The sequence below is a fragment of the Bombus pascuorum genome, chromosome 1 (genome assembly GCF_905332965.1).
Source record: "Bombus pascuorum chromosome 1, iyBomPasc1.1, whole genome shotgun sequence".
Taxonomy (NCBI): Eukaryota; Metazoa; Arthropoda; class Insecta; order Hymenoptera; family Apidae; genus Bombus; species Bombus pascuorum.
Genome location: NC_083488.1, coordinates 1,389,868 through 1,407,501, shown reverse-complemented (window position 1 = coordinate 1,407,501; position 17,634 = coordinate 1,389,868). Strand labels below are relative to the sequence as shown.

General features: G+C 38.2%; 1 protein-coding gene across 2 annotated transcripts in view; it reads left to right on the top strand.

Moving 5' to 3' along the window:
• LOC132911266 (LIM/homeobox protein Lhx3) overlaps nucleotides 1-17,634 on the top strand; it is a 78,630-nt gene that overhangs the window by 6,994 nt on the left and 54,002 nt on the right. For both annotated transcript variants that reach the window (XM_060967802.1, XM_060967812.1), the window contains exon 2: nucleotides 8,658-8,702. In XM_060967802.1, the coding sequence (XP_060823785.1) occupies nucleotides 8,658-8,702 (45 nt within the window). The remainder of the gene's footprint in view (nucleotides 1-8,657; nucleotides 8,703-17,634) is intronic.

Below are 17,634 nucleotides of genomic sequence, written 5' to 3'. Positions count from 1 at the left end.
CTGAAGGACATTTGGTAAAGTGTTATATCTAATTGGTAATAAAAAAATAAAATAAAAATAAATATAGCATGTGGGTGGCTACCCCCAGCGGGGTGCCAGCTTCGTGTTTTCTAAGTTATATCTTTTATGTTAATTTGCACGTATCAAATAAGTTTTTAGTTAGGGCAAAAAAAACTGTTCTTTAGGCTCGTAGTTATTTTTTTACACTTCCTTTCGCGCATCTTTTACGCTTGTTCCGCAAAGCAAGGCATCGTGTGTATTATTTATGCAGTCGATTTCGGTGAGTGAAACAGGCCGAAAAGGTCGAAGATTCTTGAATTATGAATGCACCTGTTCGAAGATTCCTTCGTTTAATCGCCACGTTTATGAATAACAATTTTCTATTCTTAATCATGCTCAATTTGTAACTTACGTACCTCGACGTATTAAGCTGTGTAAAAATGCATTTTCGGCTATCTTCGCGTAATTAGTCTTCGTTCGTTCCTTTAATTTGCCTATAGGAGGCAGACTCGTTAGATTTAACAATAAAATATTTTTAACGCAACAGCTTTTGCAAATTTCTCGGAAATAATAATTTTGACGCTTCGATAGAATCGACGTGGTTATTTCTGGATCATACTCGATGACTCATCTAACATCCTTAGATGACATTTAATTAGTCGCTTATTTTACTTTTATACGCACGTAGAGTTTAGAATTTAACACGGTGGTTATATTTGATACAATCAAGGTATTCATAGAGAAGTATCTCGCCAACTGGTTACTAGTTGAGATCTGTAATTCTAAATTCTTCGTAGGAAGTAAATTTAAATCGGAATTTATCTTCTATTAGTAAGATTAAACGGATTAGACTTAATATTGGTAGTGGTAAACCAAATTAAAATATACGTAACTTGTAGTAATATTAGAAGTTGCGAAATTCCTTCGAACGTAACGTTAGTCGGATATATCGATTTTCTCCTTTTGCAAATTTTCCGACACTCCATAAAATAAAATTTACCACTTCGAATTCGAACGTTGAACATCAAGCAAGAAATATAAAACGCGTACAAATCTAACGAAAAAATAAGTAAATTATCATTTTTCGGCAGACATTGGCCAAACAGAATTTTGAAACGGTCGACTCGTTCAAATGCTTCTTGATAACAAAAGGTAGGTGTTGGAATAGTTGGCAGGTCCGCGTAAAGGTTTTGTTAAAAGAGCGCGGTGAGGGTGGTGGATATTTTAATAAGGTAAGTGCTGCAAGGCCGGTTGCTATGCCATTGGGGCGGTTTAATCATGTAATGTGTTCGGAGGCTCGGCCACCCCACAATCAATACGGTATTGCTTCAGCACGATAGCGAATGTGCTTAAATCTAAACCTAAATCTAAACTGAGGCCCAAACAACAGGACCTAAACTACACGTCGGTTATTCTTCTCCACGTTATAGCCATCGATTAAACCTTTCCACCTAGTTAACCGTTCGTTGCTATATTCTTTTCCACCCGTTATACCAATCTTACGACATCGACGAGCGTAACACCGCGAATAATTCCTGTACCGTCAAGAATTTCTAATTACACGCGTCGATTAGATTATTTATACGTACAAGAAAATGGAAACTGTTGCGTACTTTCCATTAGTATCCAATATTTCCGATAGTATTTTATTATTTTCCTATTTTACTATTTTTCCATTGAACGAACTAAGAAAAAATCCTTTCCAGCTTACGAATAGAATTTTTTAAACATCAAACCTCCTTTCCTTTTTCTAACTAACACGAGAGGTAATATAAAAATTGGAGGATCACAGTGGAAATAAAAATATCTTTAGAACCAATCGTTCGCAGACTCGAATAATCTAATATTTAGCACATAACATTACCACGGTTGTCATTTAACACGTTTATCAGAGGAACAAAATTTCTTCATTCTTGTGACGAAATTACAATACCTAGAAATATCTTGAGAAAGTTGGGGAAATCGGTAATCTTCGCTTTAACACTGGAAACAAGCAAACATCTTGATAATAAAACACGCAGAGGGAAACACGTGGGAGAAAAGAGGCGAAACGGAGTCAAACAAAATTTTGACTAAGAAGACGAGGACAGGAGAGAGTAGCGCTTTGACAAGGAGTAGAAAGCTCCAATGAGGTTGTCAAGCATCCCTCGGGTAACTGGTAACCATAGGAAACGGTGGCTCATGGCGAATAGCAGTCGGATGGAGACGAGGGTGGAAAGAAAATGGCGGCTGGTTAGAGGGCGCGTAGTATTCACGTGCAGGGGTGGAAGAGTCGGCAGGAAAATGAGGACGAAGGTTCGTATCTTTGTTGCCGAAGGACGATGTATCGGCGGCTTTGCCGCGTTCAAAGAGAGCCCGTACCTTAAGATTCCTGTCGAGCTGACGCGCGTGTGCTCGCCTTCAGACGTCTTTTTCGTTTAGAGCTGGCCAAAGCCGATGATTGGAAGACTCGATCGTATTACGGCTATAGAGGAAGCTTTCCCGCTAAAGGGCTGCTGAATCCGCGCGCCGTTTTATGGGATTCGTAGAGGTTTTCCTTTTGCTTGGTCTCCTTTTTTTTTTTCTTCGTTGATCGTTTCCTTCGGATCTTTTCATTTTTCGTTTGCCCATCGCGATGAGAGTAGTCGTGCACGAATTAACGTTCGCGGTTTCGTTGGACAAAGTGTACGAATTACACATCGGTTCTCTTATTCGCATTTTGTTAAAGAATCCACTTCTCCGTTTCGCGAAGTTTGGAACTAAAGTTCTACGCAAAGTCCGTGATACAGTTGGCGATAAGACGCGCAGGGAATTAAAAGGAAACAAATATAGCAAATTTTTATCAGGCGAAAATCAATACAGGATCTCAATCCTACGACACTTACAAAACTTGTACTTTACGTTGAAATGCTACGAAGCAGCGATCCAACGTGAAAACCCAATACCGTTGTACTTGGCGCAATTCCCTTCGAGTTCAAGTTAATCGAAACTTCAAACGTCCATCCATGTACGACATTGAAACAGGACGTAATAAAAATTGCAAATTCCTGGAAATACATACGCAACATGGAGTAAAAAAATTATAAATCTTCCTAACGATAAAAGCAACACAATCACGAAAACACGAAGAAATTTTGCTTAAGAGCAAAGAATCGACACGCGATGACCGTACTACGGGGAAGAAACGTTCATGGTAGTTTCAGTACGCATCGATTAGGAGCGACAAGGCAAACAGTAAATTTTCTGACGTAATAAAAAGTTGGTCGATCCTTTTTCTTTTCGTATAAAAGGAAGAGGAGCGTTTTCCCACCTACATTTCTCTGGCAACGAAATGCTCGCGGGCCGGCGAGAAGGGAATTGCTTTCCAAGTCGAAAGTTTTCTGCGGTGGCGGTGGTTTTTCCTATTTTTTTATGGTATCGCCGCATCTCCTCTACCCAGCCACGGCCAGAAGCCCCTGGAAAACGAACCTCCGGCGACGGCTGCTCCGGCACGGCGTTTCCTTCGTTCTATTCGTTTTCTCACCACGACTTCGCCCCCCGAGTGACCACTCCATGTGATACATCGACGTGGTAACGTCGTTAAAACAGCGGTTATCGACTCGCTATAGCTAGTTTCTGTCTTTATGAAGAAAAATTATTGGCTACTGCACACCCGCTTATCGATGGCTGATCCAATGTGTCATTCTTACGAGCCTCGTTTCATCGTTTTAGCATTACGTTACGAGAATTACGATTTTCCACGTTTTGCAAATAACGATTAGATAAAACAACTAACGTATATGGAATTAAACAATCTGATACAACGTTTGTTTGTCACGTCGTATTTGATGCGAGTCGAAAAACTCTTTTAAACTCCGTTTGGAAAATGTTGTTTTCAGGTAAATTTGATGCCCGCTATTCTTTTGGCGACGTTAACCTACCAAGGGCCAAGCGACAATCTCCTTTAATATTACAAATATTTGTTTCAAATGTTCTTTTAATTTCATCAAAAAACGAAATTTGATAATATCGTATCGATGGAAAAAATATCGCGAATGAATCGCGCCGATCCTCAACAGGTTGCGATTTAAGAAAATTTCTATCTCTACTGGAGAGTTATATGTTTAATTATTAATTTATTTCGTTGCTAATTTTATTATTAACTTTCGCTTGTAATGAATTCCATAAATGAACATTATAAAGGTAGGTACTAATTTTCAACTATACGTATCTTTGTTAATATATATCCAGTTACATATCCAATGAACAATGAATCAGTTGATTCATATAGAAACCTCAATACGTATTAGGTATGTATTAAAAAATTATTTTCTGGTATTGTTATTAATTGAACTTTAAAATCGAAGGAAATATTTTCCTCATTTTTATATCTCTAAGTTTCTATTCATCGTTTAAAGAACTTCCATCGTTCCAAATATTACATAAATTCGTTAAATATTTGTTCAATCGATTTGATAAAGGTCTTACATATCGTCAGCAGATTTAAGATAAGCCTAAAAGCAAAAATGTAATAGATTATCTATTTTAGAATTCTTATATCGCGAAATTCACTATTATTCAGACGTAGGAATGCTTGGCAATAAGCATGGCGTATTATCCTACTTTTCTACTGTATTTCAAAATACCTAAGTAATCTATAACTGTAACGAAATCACATGTATCTTATATCTTATAGAGTTTATAAGATACAAGCGAGCATGGAATCTGTGGATCCGTAAGATCGTGATAAGTAGTGTACGAATAATAAATTTTAGAATTTAATTTACAAATCGAAATAAATTCTGCAGATCTTAACGCGATCGAAAGTAAAAATAACACGATAGAAAAGTTAACGCGATGTTGGTCCTTAACGGGTTAGAGATCAAGATTTCTAGATCTGTAATAATAAGACACGCGACTCGTAGATACAACTTAGAAAATATACGCAAATTCGTAGATGCGCAAAGTCTAGATCTGTTTCTCTGGATGTAATTGTCAATTCAGCGTATAAATTGCAAAGGTTCGCGAATAAAACTGGATGCCGGTGTTACGGCCTCGTAACTCGCTGGCGAATAGGAGGGCAACGTAAAAAGTTGGTAAAGTCGAGAGGCGGCTGGCTTTCCACCGCTAGCGATCCTGTCGCGAAAATTAATGCGACGATAAAACACCGCGAGGACACGGAGAAAGGCAAATGGCGTGTAAAGTAGCGTCTGGGAAAGGATCCGCTCCTGTGTCCTTCAGGCACGCGTCAAACAGCCAGGCATCGAGTTACCGCGTCTCACCCTGTAGCTATTACGTCGCTGGTGACTTTTTTCCTTTTGTGACCGATCGAAGTCCACCCATTTCCAGTTTGACGTTTCAAATTCAAGGTTTGATCGATAGTTCTTTTTTTTCTTCTCTCGAATCGCTTTTTTCCCTTCTTCTTGTTTCAGTTTTCGTTTTCCGTTCTTTTTTCTTTTTTTTTTCGTTCTTGGAGATACTCGTGGGATCGCGACTGAAAATTTGTTCGACCAGATGATGCTATTTAGCAGTACGCGAACGAATGTTAAATGTCAAGACTGTTGTTATTATGATAGACTTGAAAACACCAGCTCGATCTTTGATTATTTGTGTAAACAAGTTTACTCGACCTAGGTACGCAAAAATCATAGTAGAGACATGCATGTTCTAACTTATAAAACTTGTTTAACTGATAACGCTCCGCGACGAGAGCCGACCTCCTTTTCAGAGGCAGACATCCACGCGAGTTGGCACATTTACTAACATCGAGATAACGCTGTTATACTATAGTCTATAGTAAGTATACACATGTCATTGATTCGGCCGACTGACTGAAGAGTAGGTACTCCTGTGCGATAAGATTAAGAAACGTCTTCGTCGTTTGCTATAAATGGCCAACTTTGGCGAATTTATGTTGATGAAAATTGTTGTTACGTTACTATTAACTATACGCCGATACAAGCGAACGTTGACAGGAATTTGCTATCGTATGGAATTAAATCGATAGAGATGTTTGCACGCTTCGCTGTACGTTTTCCAGCTACCAACTAACTATACCGAATGCTCCTACATACATAGGTATTTCGTTATATAATAAAGGCGTTGTCGAATTAACCGATCTTCCGTTATAAAATTATTCGATAAAACGGGCGTGTACAAAGAAATACGAATCCGTGAATCGTTAACATCAGGATTTTGTTTATCGTGGTGATACGAGCCATTATACATTTAGATAAAATTAAGATGTAGATAAGGAGGATAGATTTAAAACAATCTAAATGGATTAAAATTAGCATTAAGTCGATAACATTTTTGCAATTATATAATAATATATCTCGGCATTGATTTTCTAGCTATTTCATTTACAAATAGAAAATAAAACGTTATTAATTGTGCAAGCATACATAGAAAATACTCTTAGGCTATTAAATATACAAATACATATTTATTATTATTGTTGTTGTTGTTGTTGTTGTTGCTGTATTTTAATGGCCTTTAACATTCAGTGGAACTGTCTTTCACGTTTATCGTTGTCTAACACGACCATTCAGGCTGCATATTAACCTTTTATCAATGTCTATTTGCAGTAAATATCTTGTAACTTCCACGTGCGCTTTTCTATCAGTTTCTTTAGCTAATATAGATATTAGCATCTCGCTACACCGTTAATGAAATTTCAGAATTTCAGAATTTCAGTACACACTCCTGCTTTTGTATTTATAAAAGTATCCTATGATAAGAGTATTTAAATACGTCAATAGTATGAACGTTTATTTCGCGTACCAAACTCCTACGTCAATTTATAGAAATCGGTGCAATTTTCATCTACCTGAAGCACCTTGACTCGTTTATAAATAATCGGAGCAGAATATTCGCTTTCTATCATCCGCAAAGTCAAATGATACCACGGTATACGGTATACACAAGGAGAAACACCTTCTCATCGAACCAGCAACTAACCAGTTGAGCAAACTCCGGAAATTTTCACTCAGAAGAGCATCAGAATGGCGAACAAAGCTTTCGAAGGGATTCGATCACGAGTCTAAGCAAACATCAAGCCGCAAGAGCAATAGGCAACGGCAAAATACCGTGTAATCCGAAACGTTACGCCGAAAACTCGAGGGCTCGAGGGGGTTGGTGTTTCGTGTGGTTCGCGTTTCGTTATACGTGGGAACGCGTGACTCGGGGTTATTTTTCTCGTAGGCAGTGCTCGTGGCTCCTTTCGGGCTTTGCGGTTCGGTTTTTCGACGGCGAACGCCGAGCCCGTTTTTCCGGCGCCACGTGACTCCACGATGAAGTTTCGGCCAGCGTAATCACGTGCGCCCCTTCCCTGCCACGCGTTCCCCCATTGTTACGCGAGTTTACGCGATCGCAGATTAAGTAGCTCTTGATGGGAACTAAACACCGTTTAAACCGCGCGCCTCCGATACTTACGTCTACTTTAGGCTGCGTAAATTTGTTAATAGCGTAGCGATTAAAAAATGTGGGTTAAAGAATAGTTGAACACACAGGGATACGGTGTAAGAGCATGGAATGCTGGCGGTGCTTCGAGATTAGAAATTTCATCAAGATTTTAGTCAATCGTTTGATACGCGAGAAGAAGATTGGAAATTTCCAAATTTCATACCATCTTGTATAAACAATAGCTGCGTAACAAAGATACTTCGTCCCTGAGTTTGACGATTAGATTTTCTAATTTAATGTAGTGTAACTATAGCTAACTATTAAAATCTACAAACATTTCGAGCGTAAAATTCAATTATTTATATCTTGAAAGATAAACCACGATGAATATTCTTAGACGTTGTATTTACATTGTATTTACTGCTCCAACATTTTAACAAATACCAGGTACAATCTGTAATCGTTATCTTAATTTTGTAGGTTTCGACTTTCGAATTTCCTTCTTTTTCTTTTTTTAACGAAAGTTACGTATACGTATTACAGGGTAGGCGATCGTTGTGTTTGCGTACGAAACAAGAATTTTGCATACTTGGTTTCTAAATTCTATGACGATTATAATTTGCGATACGCGGCGAAGTCAACGGATTGCGAGTAAAAGGAAAAAGACACGGATTAAGCTTTGTATCTCGTGTGTCTACGTATATACGTGAGTAAACGAGAATAAAAAAAGTCAAACATCGATCGTTTTTTTGTTTATTTATGTCAAACGTACAGGAAAATCACATAGCAGCGTCGCTTATAAATAATTTTACTGTAAATCCACAAACGATCGAACGAAAGGTGGATGACAAATCAGAATATTGTACAGGTAAGTCCGAGCCGAACGAACGTAGTACTTGTTTGCAGGTAAATTATTTATGATCGTACCGCGAGAAAAATGTTGTCGAGTTGAAACACGCCTGACACAATGTCCCATAAAAACGTTACGGTGCTTGCCAGGCGAGCATTATCTCAACGTTTTTACGAAATTTTACAATAAAACCACGAACCAGACTATAAAGAAAATGTGTTCGTCAGATCGTCAACTGTAAACAATCTGGAAGAAATACTTTAACAGACCTTTTTATTCGTTTTCCAACTTATATGATTTTCTTCAACATCGAATAAATCTTTTCTTTCTTATTATTTTATTCCTTTCTACATTTTTTATTTTATAAAGAGTACGTTATTTCTAAGTTTGGTCTATGATTTTCTTTAATAAACTTAATTAGTTTATTTTTCTCCTTTTGTTTTAGAACGGAAGATCAAAACACCAAGCTGTTTTCCGATCAAGGAAGAACGTGAGTCTTTTTTAATTTGATATTTCTTTTGACTTTTGTTCATTTCTGCCCCCCTCCCCCCTCTTTTACGTTTCTTTAGTTTTTTATTACGTATTGTTTTTCTTCTTCGTTTATATATAATTTTGTGCGTTATTACGCGTTATATAGGTAATGTAGTTTACAAAAACGATTTAACAATCAGCAATTTGTATTCCAAGCTATACAGGTTATCTTTTATATATATATATAAAATAATAAAATAAAATATATATATATCATAAATTAAAATATAAGAAAGAGACAAAATATAACATACATCTTACAGTCTACACACTTATTTTTCAAGAAACATTCGCACTATGTACCTAGATATTCGCATACAAATTCTTCATTTTCTAACGAGTTTCAATCAGGAACGAAGGAAAATAGGTTTATGTTAGATAGGAAAAGAAATTCTTTTTACCCGCGTGCATAAATCTGATATTAATTTCAAATATTCTAGGGGCAGTAAAACGTTATAATAATTTTATCTTTGAAACTAATCCATTTTGATATATTTCTTGCTATCGCAATATATGACGAGAGATAGGAGTACTAAAGTACTTAATATTCAAAATAATTCTAAAATGTACAGATACGACGCAACTCGAGACAAGTCAAACGTAACTAAAACATACCGTTCGACGATTCGCAGAAATCCGAATTTTTCATACGAATAACATTCGCGCGTTCTCTTGTTCTCCGTTTTAAATTACACGAACATTTTCACGTTCTATCACGACTATCCACTTCGTCACAACCTAATTTCAAACGCTCGATGATGATTCGATTTTACGTATCTCCGACACTTGGAAGTCCGCCACTCGCCGTAAATAATAATCGTACTAAATTCCAACTTCCACGTCACCTACGAACAATTTCGACTAAATTTTGACAAAATCTATCGACATCGAAAGCGGAAGAAGATCCCTCTCAAGCCTCGACCCTTACCTTTTTCAAGTGGCTATCAAAGTTCGTTCGTACAGAGGGGTACAACGTACAAGCACGAAACATTAAGTACTAGAAGGCCATCGACTCTGTCCCATATGTCGTCAAAGATATAGCGTTAAGCACGGCAGTTGGTCGCACTCGTCGGTACAATGGAATTGTTACGTGCGATTAGGAGCTACATTTCGAGTTGTTTATCATCGAACCGGGGCCATCGTGCCAAGTTTCAAAGTCGAGTGACATAGTTCTCGTGAAAAATGCGGGTGCTTCTAGTACAACGTCTACTTACGACCCTTCGTATATCTTCAGGATCATCAATGACGATTTATTCGACGCTTTCGAGCATTATGACGCTGAATTTTTCAAAGTAAGATTTTTATCTGCGAGCTTGACCGATGCAGGAAATAAATACGTGTTCCATTCGCACGTGTTTTCTATTCAGTTGAGTTTGCCAATGTGCATCGCTTGCAATTGAAATTTACTTTTCCACGCGCGTTTACTCGCGTTCCATTACTCGAACGTTAAGTCGAACGAACGTCATTTTTATGTGTATAGAATAGGACAACAAAGTCGAGGAATAAAAACGCGTAAGTCGCAACAAGAAGGAAAAGGGTAACACGTACGAGGGAGGACGCGATCTTACGTCGCGAAAAGAAGACGCGTGTTACACACGCGTGCACAGTGCACGTTCATTGACGCACATGGTGGCAGAAACGACAGGGCACCAGTTGTTCCGGCACGCTCCTGGCACGTGCAGCTCACGTGGCGGTTCGGACGAGTGGATTGTTCATTCCAACGTTTTGTAAGCCACTTTTGTACCAACCCGAAAGAACATCGGTCTCGTTGCCAATACGCTTACCAACACGATAATAGAAAATAATTGATAAAACCAGTAACGCACTGCGCTCACCTGCAGATATGGAATTTAGTGATTCATCGGGAATTATACTTGCGTTATATATTTGCGTCTACGCGTTTCACATTGCTACGAATTTGGTGAATAGAATCTTTTTCTTTTTCTTTTTTTTCTTTTATTTAGTAGATTATTTACCATCAATTCTCATACAGAATTTTAAGTAAATTATTTTGGAATGGTACTGTAACTTGGATTATAAAAGTTTACGATTCTAGTTGAACCTAACGCTTCGATCTAAAGGGTATTGCCATTTTAGTCTGCGCATCTGATCCGTCGTGTCGAGTAATTGGGTGACTAATGGGTTTTGGTGCTTGTTAACTCTTATATTATATCTGTTTCTGAACTTGGATATTTCTTCTTCGACCGTGGGTATCTTAAGGTCGCGATTATCGTTTCATTGGTAACATACCAATCTATCAAGGATCTTAGAGTTTTTGTTGGAATCGTTGGAGAATTTCTATGTCGGAGTTGCTCGCTGTTCCCCATAGTTGGATCCCATAGGTCCAAACAGGTTTTAATACGGCTTTATATAGCACTATTTTACTCTGCATGTTTAAGTTGCAGCGTCTGCCAATGAGCCAGTAGAATACTTTTAGTTTTGTTTTCAATTATTTGGATTTGTCTACGATGTGCCCTGTCCATGTCGTTCTTCTGTCTAGAATCACGCCCAGATATCTGACTGAATCTTTCTTTGGAATTGGCATATTATTTATGGTCACCCGTGGGCAGGATTGTTTTCGCAGTGTGAAAGTTATATCATTGGATTTATTTTCATTTATTTCGAAGTTCCATTTGTGGAACCATTCTTCCATAGAGTCGAGATTTCGCTGGAGAGTCGAGGAGGCAATTATCGGGTCTGAGTGGGATGCTAACAAAGCTGTGTCATCGGCAAATGTCGCTGTGGTTATCTCTGTTAAAGTTGGTAAGTCGGCACTGTAGATGGTGAACAGCAGAGGTCCGAGGACACCGGCTTGGGGTATGATAGAATCTTTGAATCTAATTTATCGCTATATATCTGATTATTTATCGTCCAACTCCTGGAAAGAAGAAACTACGAGACAGAAACTTCACGTGCAACGAAACTTCGATGAACGACGATCTACAAAATTTACGATCTACGAATTAGATGGGTAGCTCGTATTTTACCGCCATCCGTACGAGATATAGAGCGATTGACTCTCGACTGGCATCGATAATTGCTGGGTGAACAAAGTTTTTAATACAACATTTTTTTCGCTTCTTCGTTGTGCAAGGATTATGGGACAGGCAATGTGGCGTGGCGACGTTTACGCATTGAATCGATAATGCTCACCAGTGTCCACAACTCCATTAAGATAATTGTGCCGCCGCTTTATTTCTCCTTGCATTTGTTCATCTATCCGTCTGACTATCTGTCCCGTGTGCACGAAGAGAGACGAGAACGACGAAATAGAAAGAAGGCGAACCAACAAGCCAGTCTTACAAGAGCGAGTTCGCGGACTCGAAACTTGGAGAACCGGAAGGCTAGTTTGTATTACGCTACCGTCTGACCAGAATGCTTTCATTATACCGTCCCGACAATACGAGAATCTACAACCTGAGCTTGCTTTCTGTTTTCTCAGACGTCCCCTTGATGTTTGAGTATCGTCTAGAAATAATTTGAAAGCAGAGTTTTTTATACGGTTTCGTAATTCATAGCTCGTTTCAAGTTTGACGAAGGAATGGCTGTTTAATTTAGTTCTTGCTTGCTTTTCGCAATCGTGGAATCTCAAAGAAATACGCAGGTGAAACGCTTTTATAAGTTTTCAACCATCAAACATTCTTCAATTAATAAATATCCCGATACTTCTTTACCGAGATAACGAGAAAATCTAATCAAATTGAAATTATTATTTTACTACGAAAAGATTACAAATAAACGGTGCAACGCTAACTTTAATATCTATCTGTTTGTAATAAGAATTCGTTACGAAGAATACGTAACTCTGTATTAGATTGAGTAATTAAAAAAGTTATTACGATAAATAATATTTCTTCGAATGCTAAAAAGGTTCCTGATAAAAGGAAAACAGAACGCGACAGAAAGAATAGAATGGTTGGGTGTTTTTGTTACGACATAATCTCGTGAGAAAGCTTTTAAAGGAACCATCGAATGTCTTGTATTTTACACAGGATTGAAATAACTGTTTCTCATAAAAGGTAAGAGGAAGAGAATCGCATCGTGGCGAACGATTACACCGCGAACAAAGAGCCTTTTCGATTCCATCAAAAAGTCAGTTTGAAAACACAGTGGAAATGGCTCGCAATGGATGGTTAACAATTGCAGTTGTCAAACATAGAAATTAAAGAGCATTGTAGCAGAAGCAATGTAAAAACTTGCGCACAAAGCGCCTTAGCTGCTAAACAACGTTTCGAACAAACGTCCTGGCTGTCTTCATGGAGTGGTCGGCTTAAGAGCATTGAACGGGTCACGTGTCGACCCGTGTCCACCGGATGTCATGGTTTTGTTGCATTTAACGCCTCTTCTGCGGACCATTCACTCCGTGGTAAAGCCATGGGCGTTTCCTTTTTCCGCCCAAATGATCGACCGACTGGTTCAAATGAAACGAACGTGCTTGTCTCGGCTAAGACGACAACTGAATTCTCACACGAATTAGGATTTCGAAAGTAATCGAACGAAACAACTTTTTGCCAAAGATGTAGGACGATCGCGATGAAATCAGAAAATGGAAATATTAAAAGGGAATTTTGCTTTGAAGAAATCGATAGTAATCAGGCAAAGATCGACTTGGACAAGGATATTGTTAATGAAATGTTACGACTAACGAGTCATAAATTACTAGTAGCGATTGGTGGTACTTTTATAAGATTGGAATAAGTTTGATAATAAAATAAATAAAATTGTACAAGATAAAAATCTCCGGATTATTCTATTCGATGTGAAATCTTAAAGTTATAAAAGAGAAATCGAAATCTATTTAGCGATCTACATCTTGTCGCACGTTGTTCTCTACAATGTTGAATCGTTTACATTCGCAAAATATCAAAAACCATAAAGCAAAATCCATAAAGCGAAAGCGTATTATAAAAGCATGCGGCCAGTATCGGTTTCAATCCGATTATCGAATCTATATCTCTATCATATAATCCAATGAATTTAAATGCACGTCTTTATATCTTTGGAAAATTTGATCAAAGAGAAATAACAAATCGATATATGTATTTCAAGACAGAGGATAAATAATCTTTGACGAACACTTTCACGTCATTCATAAATATATTAAGCAAATTTCACAAATATTAGCACGCGATATTATCCATACAAAAATAGACCGTACCTGCGTGAATTATTTCAAGTGTCTTCGATATTTCCAATATAGATATCAATAAAACGACGCATTATCGAATAAGATTTATCGTCACTTTTTCCTGAATTTCAAAAGAAAATGAAATTTTAAACGTATGTAAAGGCGGTAAGAATGTTAAAAAGAAATTAAAAAAAAAAAAAGGAATGACGTTACTAGAGGGACTATTTACGGAAAAACAGATCTTCACGGACGATTACGCGGTGGAAGCATGGGAACTGGGCTACGGGACGTCCCGATTCGCCCATAAATCTACCTGCAATTTGCAATGCATGCCATGGACACCCGTGAGGCATTCCTCTGGAAACGCCGCGCCGGCATTCGTTGTCGCTCGTATTCGTCGTGTACGTAGGTGTGGCAGGGCGAGTATTGTCGCGCAAAACTGTTTCTGTCCACAATAGTCAATGACAAAACCGCGAATCGGTGACCGTGATGAATCGCCGCTCTTCTATTATATGTTCGCAATAGCGCGTTCTGCGACTGGATAAAGCCGCCCAAGTTACCGCTGTTTATTTTCATGAATTATTCCTATCCTTAGTCCACGGTCTAATTTATCGATTGTTAAAAGTTTTTGCAATGTCCTAACTCGTGTCCCGTTCTCTTCTTGCAAAATAGCGGTATTTTTCAGGAAGAAAGTTCTCCTATTTCGTCCTTTCTCTGTTTCTCTATCTTTCAATCTCCTCGCTGCCTTTCCTTTCTTCCTCCTCTTCTTTTGATCGATGAAATGTTCGAGATTTCTGACTACATAGGTATTTATGTAGCTACCGTACGTCAAAATTAAAATCTTTGCCTTAAAAATTTAGTTGTAGGAGAACGACGATTTAAAAAGCTATCGTAAAAGTTTGAGGTTTTAACAAAGGAACCGAGGAAATAAAAATTCGATCGATGTAATATCGTAATCGCGCGTTCTTAGCTTTTACTTAATCGCTTCTATATCATAATTAGACGTAGGCTTTCCACTGGCAACAAGGGGGAAATAGTAGCTATGTAAGCATACTTTTGGATCCTATTCATGCACGCACGAAGCCCCGTAAGCTTTTCATTTCTTTTTTTCTCGAACAGAATTTCTCGAGCTTCCAGTCATTGTTACGTTAATAATAATCCGAAGCGGATTACTCGACCACCCGTCGAACGATACCACTGTCGATTGATACCGAGGACGCGACGTTATAAAGACAATTAATCGAACGAACGCTAATAACGTTACGAGATGAGAATGAAAGAAACTTACTTGTTTTTTACTTTCTAAAAGACAGACGAATCTATCGCTCGATTCTTTGTTGTTCTTTCGACCCTTTTTCACGATTTTAAATCTAAGCAGGTACAGGATCATAGTGGACCGCCGAGTCCAGACGAACTCACGATGCATCGATACAGAAGACAAGTACCTACTTACGTATATCGTATATCCTGCTGACAAGTCGAAAGTCAACGCATCGAGTAGAAATCTGTGAAAGAAGAAAAACATATCGTCCCCTAATAGCCCTCATTGACGAGAGCAGAGGAGACAAAACCGAGGGTGGACTCTCCTGTTTTCATTTCAATTTCTACCCCTTGGTGGCGGAGCCCTTCGTCGACGCCAGATGGCGAACGCTCCTGCTCTCTTCTCTCTTCCACCTCTGTCGTCTTCTTTCTCTTTCCTGTTGGTCTTTGAGCGCGTGTGGCGCACGGGGCTCGTGGGCTCGTCAAGCGATGGTAGGTGGAGAGATCGAAATGATTGAACATGTCAATGTTTGGCTTGGTTTACACCGGCGTGACTATAGCGTGGTTAACGAATCGGTTTACTTTCCTGCGGCTTAGCTCGCTTTTCCTCGCTCGATTCGTCTCAGAACACGCTTAGCATGCTCTTGCGGATTTTCGTGATTACCCGTAAATGTCATTTAGCTTTTAGCTTTAGGATACGGGTTAACGAAAATTAGCCAAACTTTAGTTTCGATATAAAAATTTAAAATATGTAAACTTAAACTTACCCAACTATAGATCGTATTACTTACTCGCGTTTTAGACGAAAATACGTTGTTCGATGAATTATCCCGTATCTAGGTAAAATACGTAATGTACGCGTTACGAAGCGTATGACAATAGTAAACACAACAATATCGGCGGTGTCATCCAAGGAACTGGACAAACAGAAAACAGCTGAGAAAAAACGAGGGAGATATCGAGATCTAAGAGGAAACTCGCCCAGCGGAATCGAACGTTCGTCGGAGCTTCTCCAATTCAATTATCAGCCTTGTGGCCACAGGGGCGTCGATAGGGCACGGGCACGTTCAAGTGTTTAAATTTAGACGAATGAAATAATAAGATCAAACGGTAAATATCCCCGATGAAAGGCAGCGCATGCAAACAAAACTTTTCAGACGAGGGTGTGCTTCTGAAAATACACATCGCGATTCTCCCGGGGCTCCCCTGGTGCTTCATATCGATTGTCGACTCCGCGTACCAGCGCTTTTGGTAAACAAAATTACGCGACATGCAAATTAATATCGGCCTGATTAATTAAAACAAATAATCGAAAATTTTTCACGGTCGGCAACTTTTTCGATCGCTCTGTTCTAATCGGTATTAATCTCGTTAAAATACGAGAAACGTACTGCGCGACGATAAGGTAAATTTATTTTTGATTTTTCAATCATCTATCTGGCTAATGAAATCACATCCTGTCGAAAATAAGGAAACGTTTGGATATTTGTGAGTGGTAATGGACGTGGAACGCGATATTTGCACGATGTTTCCATTTTACATAAAATACGAAAACGAACGAACGAGTGTGTAGAGGTATTTGAAGTTATACATACGTGATATCAACTATTCCGCTGTGTTGATACGCGTATAGTGACATATTTCACATACGTGTTGCATAATTTTAAGAGATGCAACGTATGAGCATAACGTGTCCTTTTGTTTCGCGATTTTTTGGGAATATCAAATACGTCGGATGTTCTTGTTTTCCGTTTGCTTTTTAATGAAAAGTGATATTTTAGTGGAGACGAAATAACGTACCACTGGAAGGATGGAATATATCGTAAATAAATATTTTTATGCATTATATCGTTATAAGTATTACATATTATTATTAGATGCTGCTTGGATTTATCGTTAAAATTGCTTGGATCTAAATTGGCATGCGTTACACCGGCAAATCTGAATTCCAGAAATATTTCAACAATTAACGAAGAATATTTTTATTTATTATGGATATTAACGTTTCATATTTTCCTCGAAAGCGATATAAAGGAAGCAAGGAGGAAAAGGAAAACTTAAAGAGGAAAGCGAAATAGATGAATCTGATACGATGGAAGAAGTAGGAATCGAAGGAACTTAGAAAACCAGAGCTCGGAAGATACATCCAACGTCTACCATATCTTGACATTGATAATTCTTCTACAGATAATCTTGTATCAGTAATTTTATCAACTTCTTTCCTGGTACAAACGTTTTATTCTTCAGCATACATTTTCTAAGTCTGATAAACTCGAAAAAATAGCTTCTAAAATAAATAAAACTCCGCTGTATCTTTATACCATAGGTATTTATTTCTTATTTTATCACATTCAACGTCTCTATACTCTAAGAATTTTCTGATATCATTGATCCATTGTATCCCTTTACGACAAAGTATTTTAAAACAGAAAGTGATGCTTCGAATAGATAAAGACGATAGATCGACTTATTCCTTTCCATTTTTCTTTTTTTTTTTTTTTTT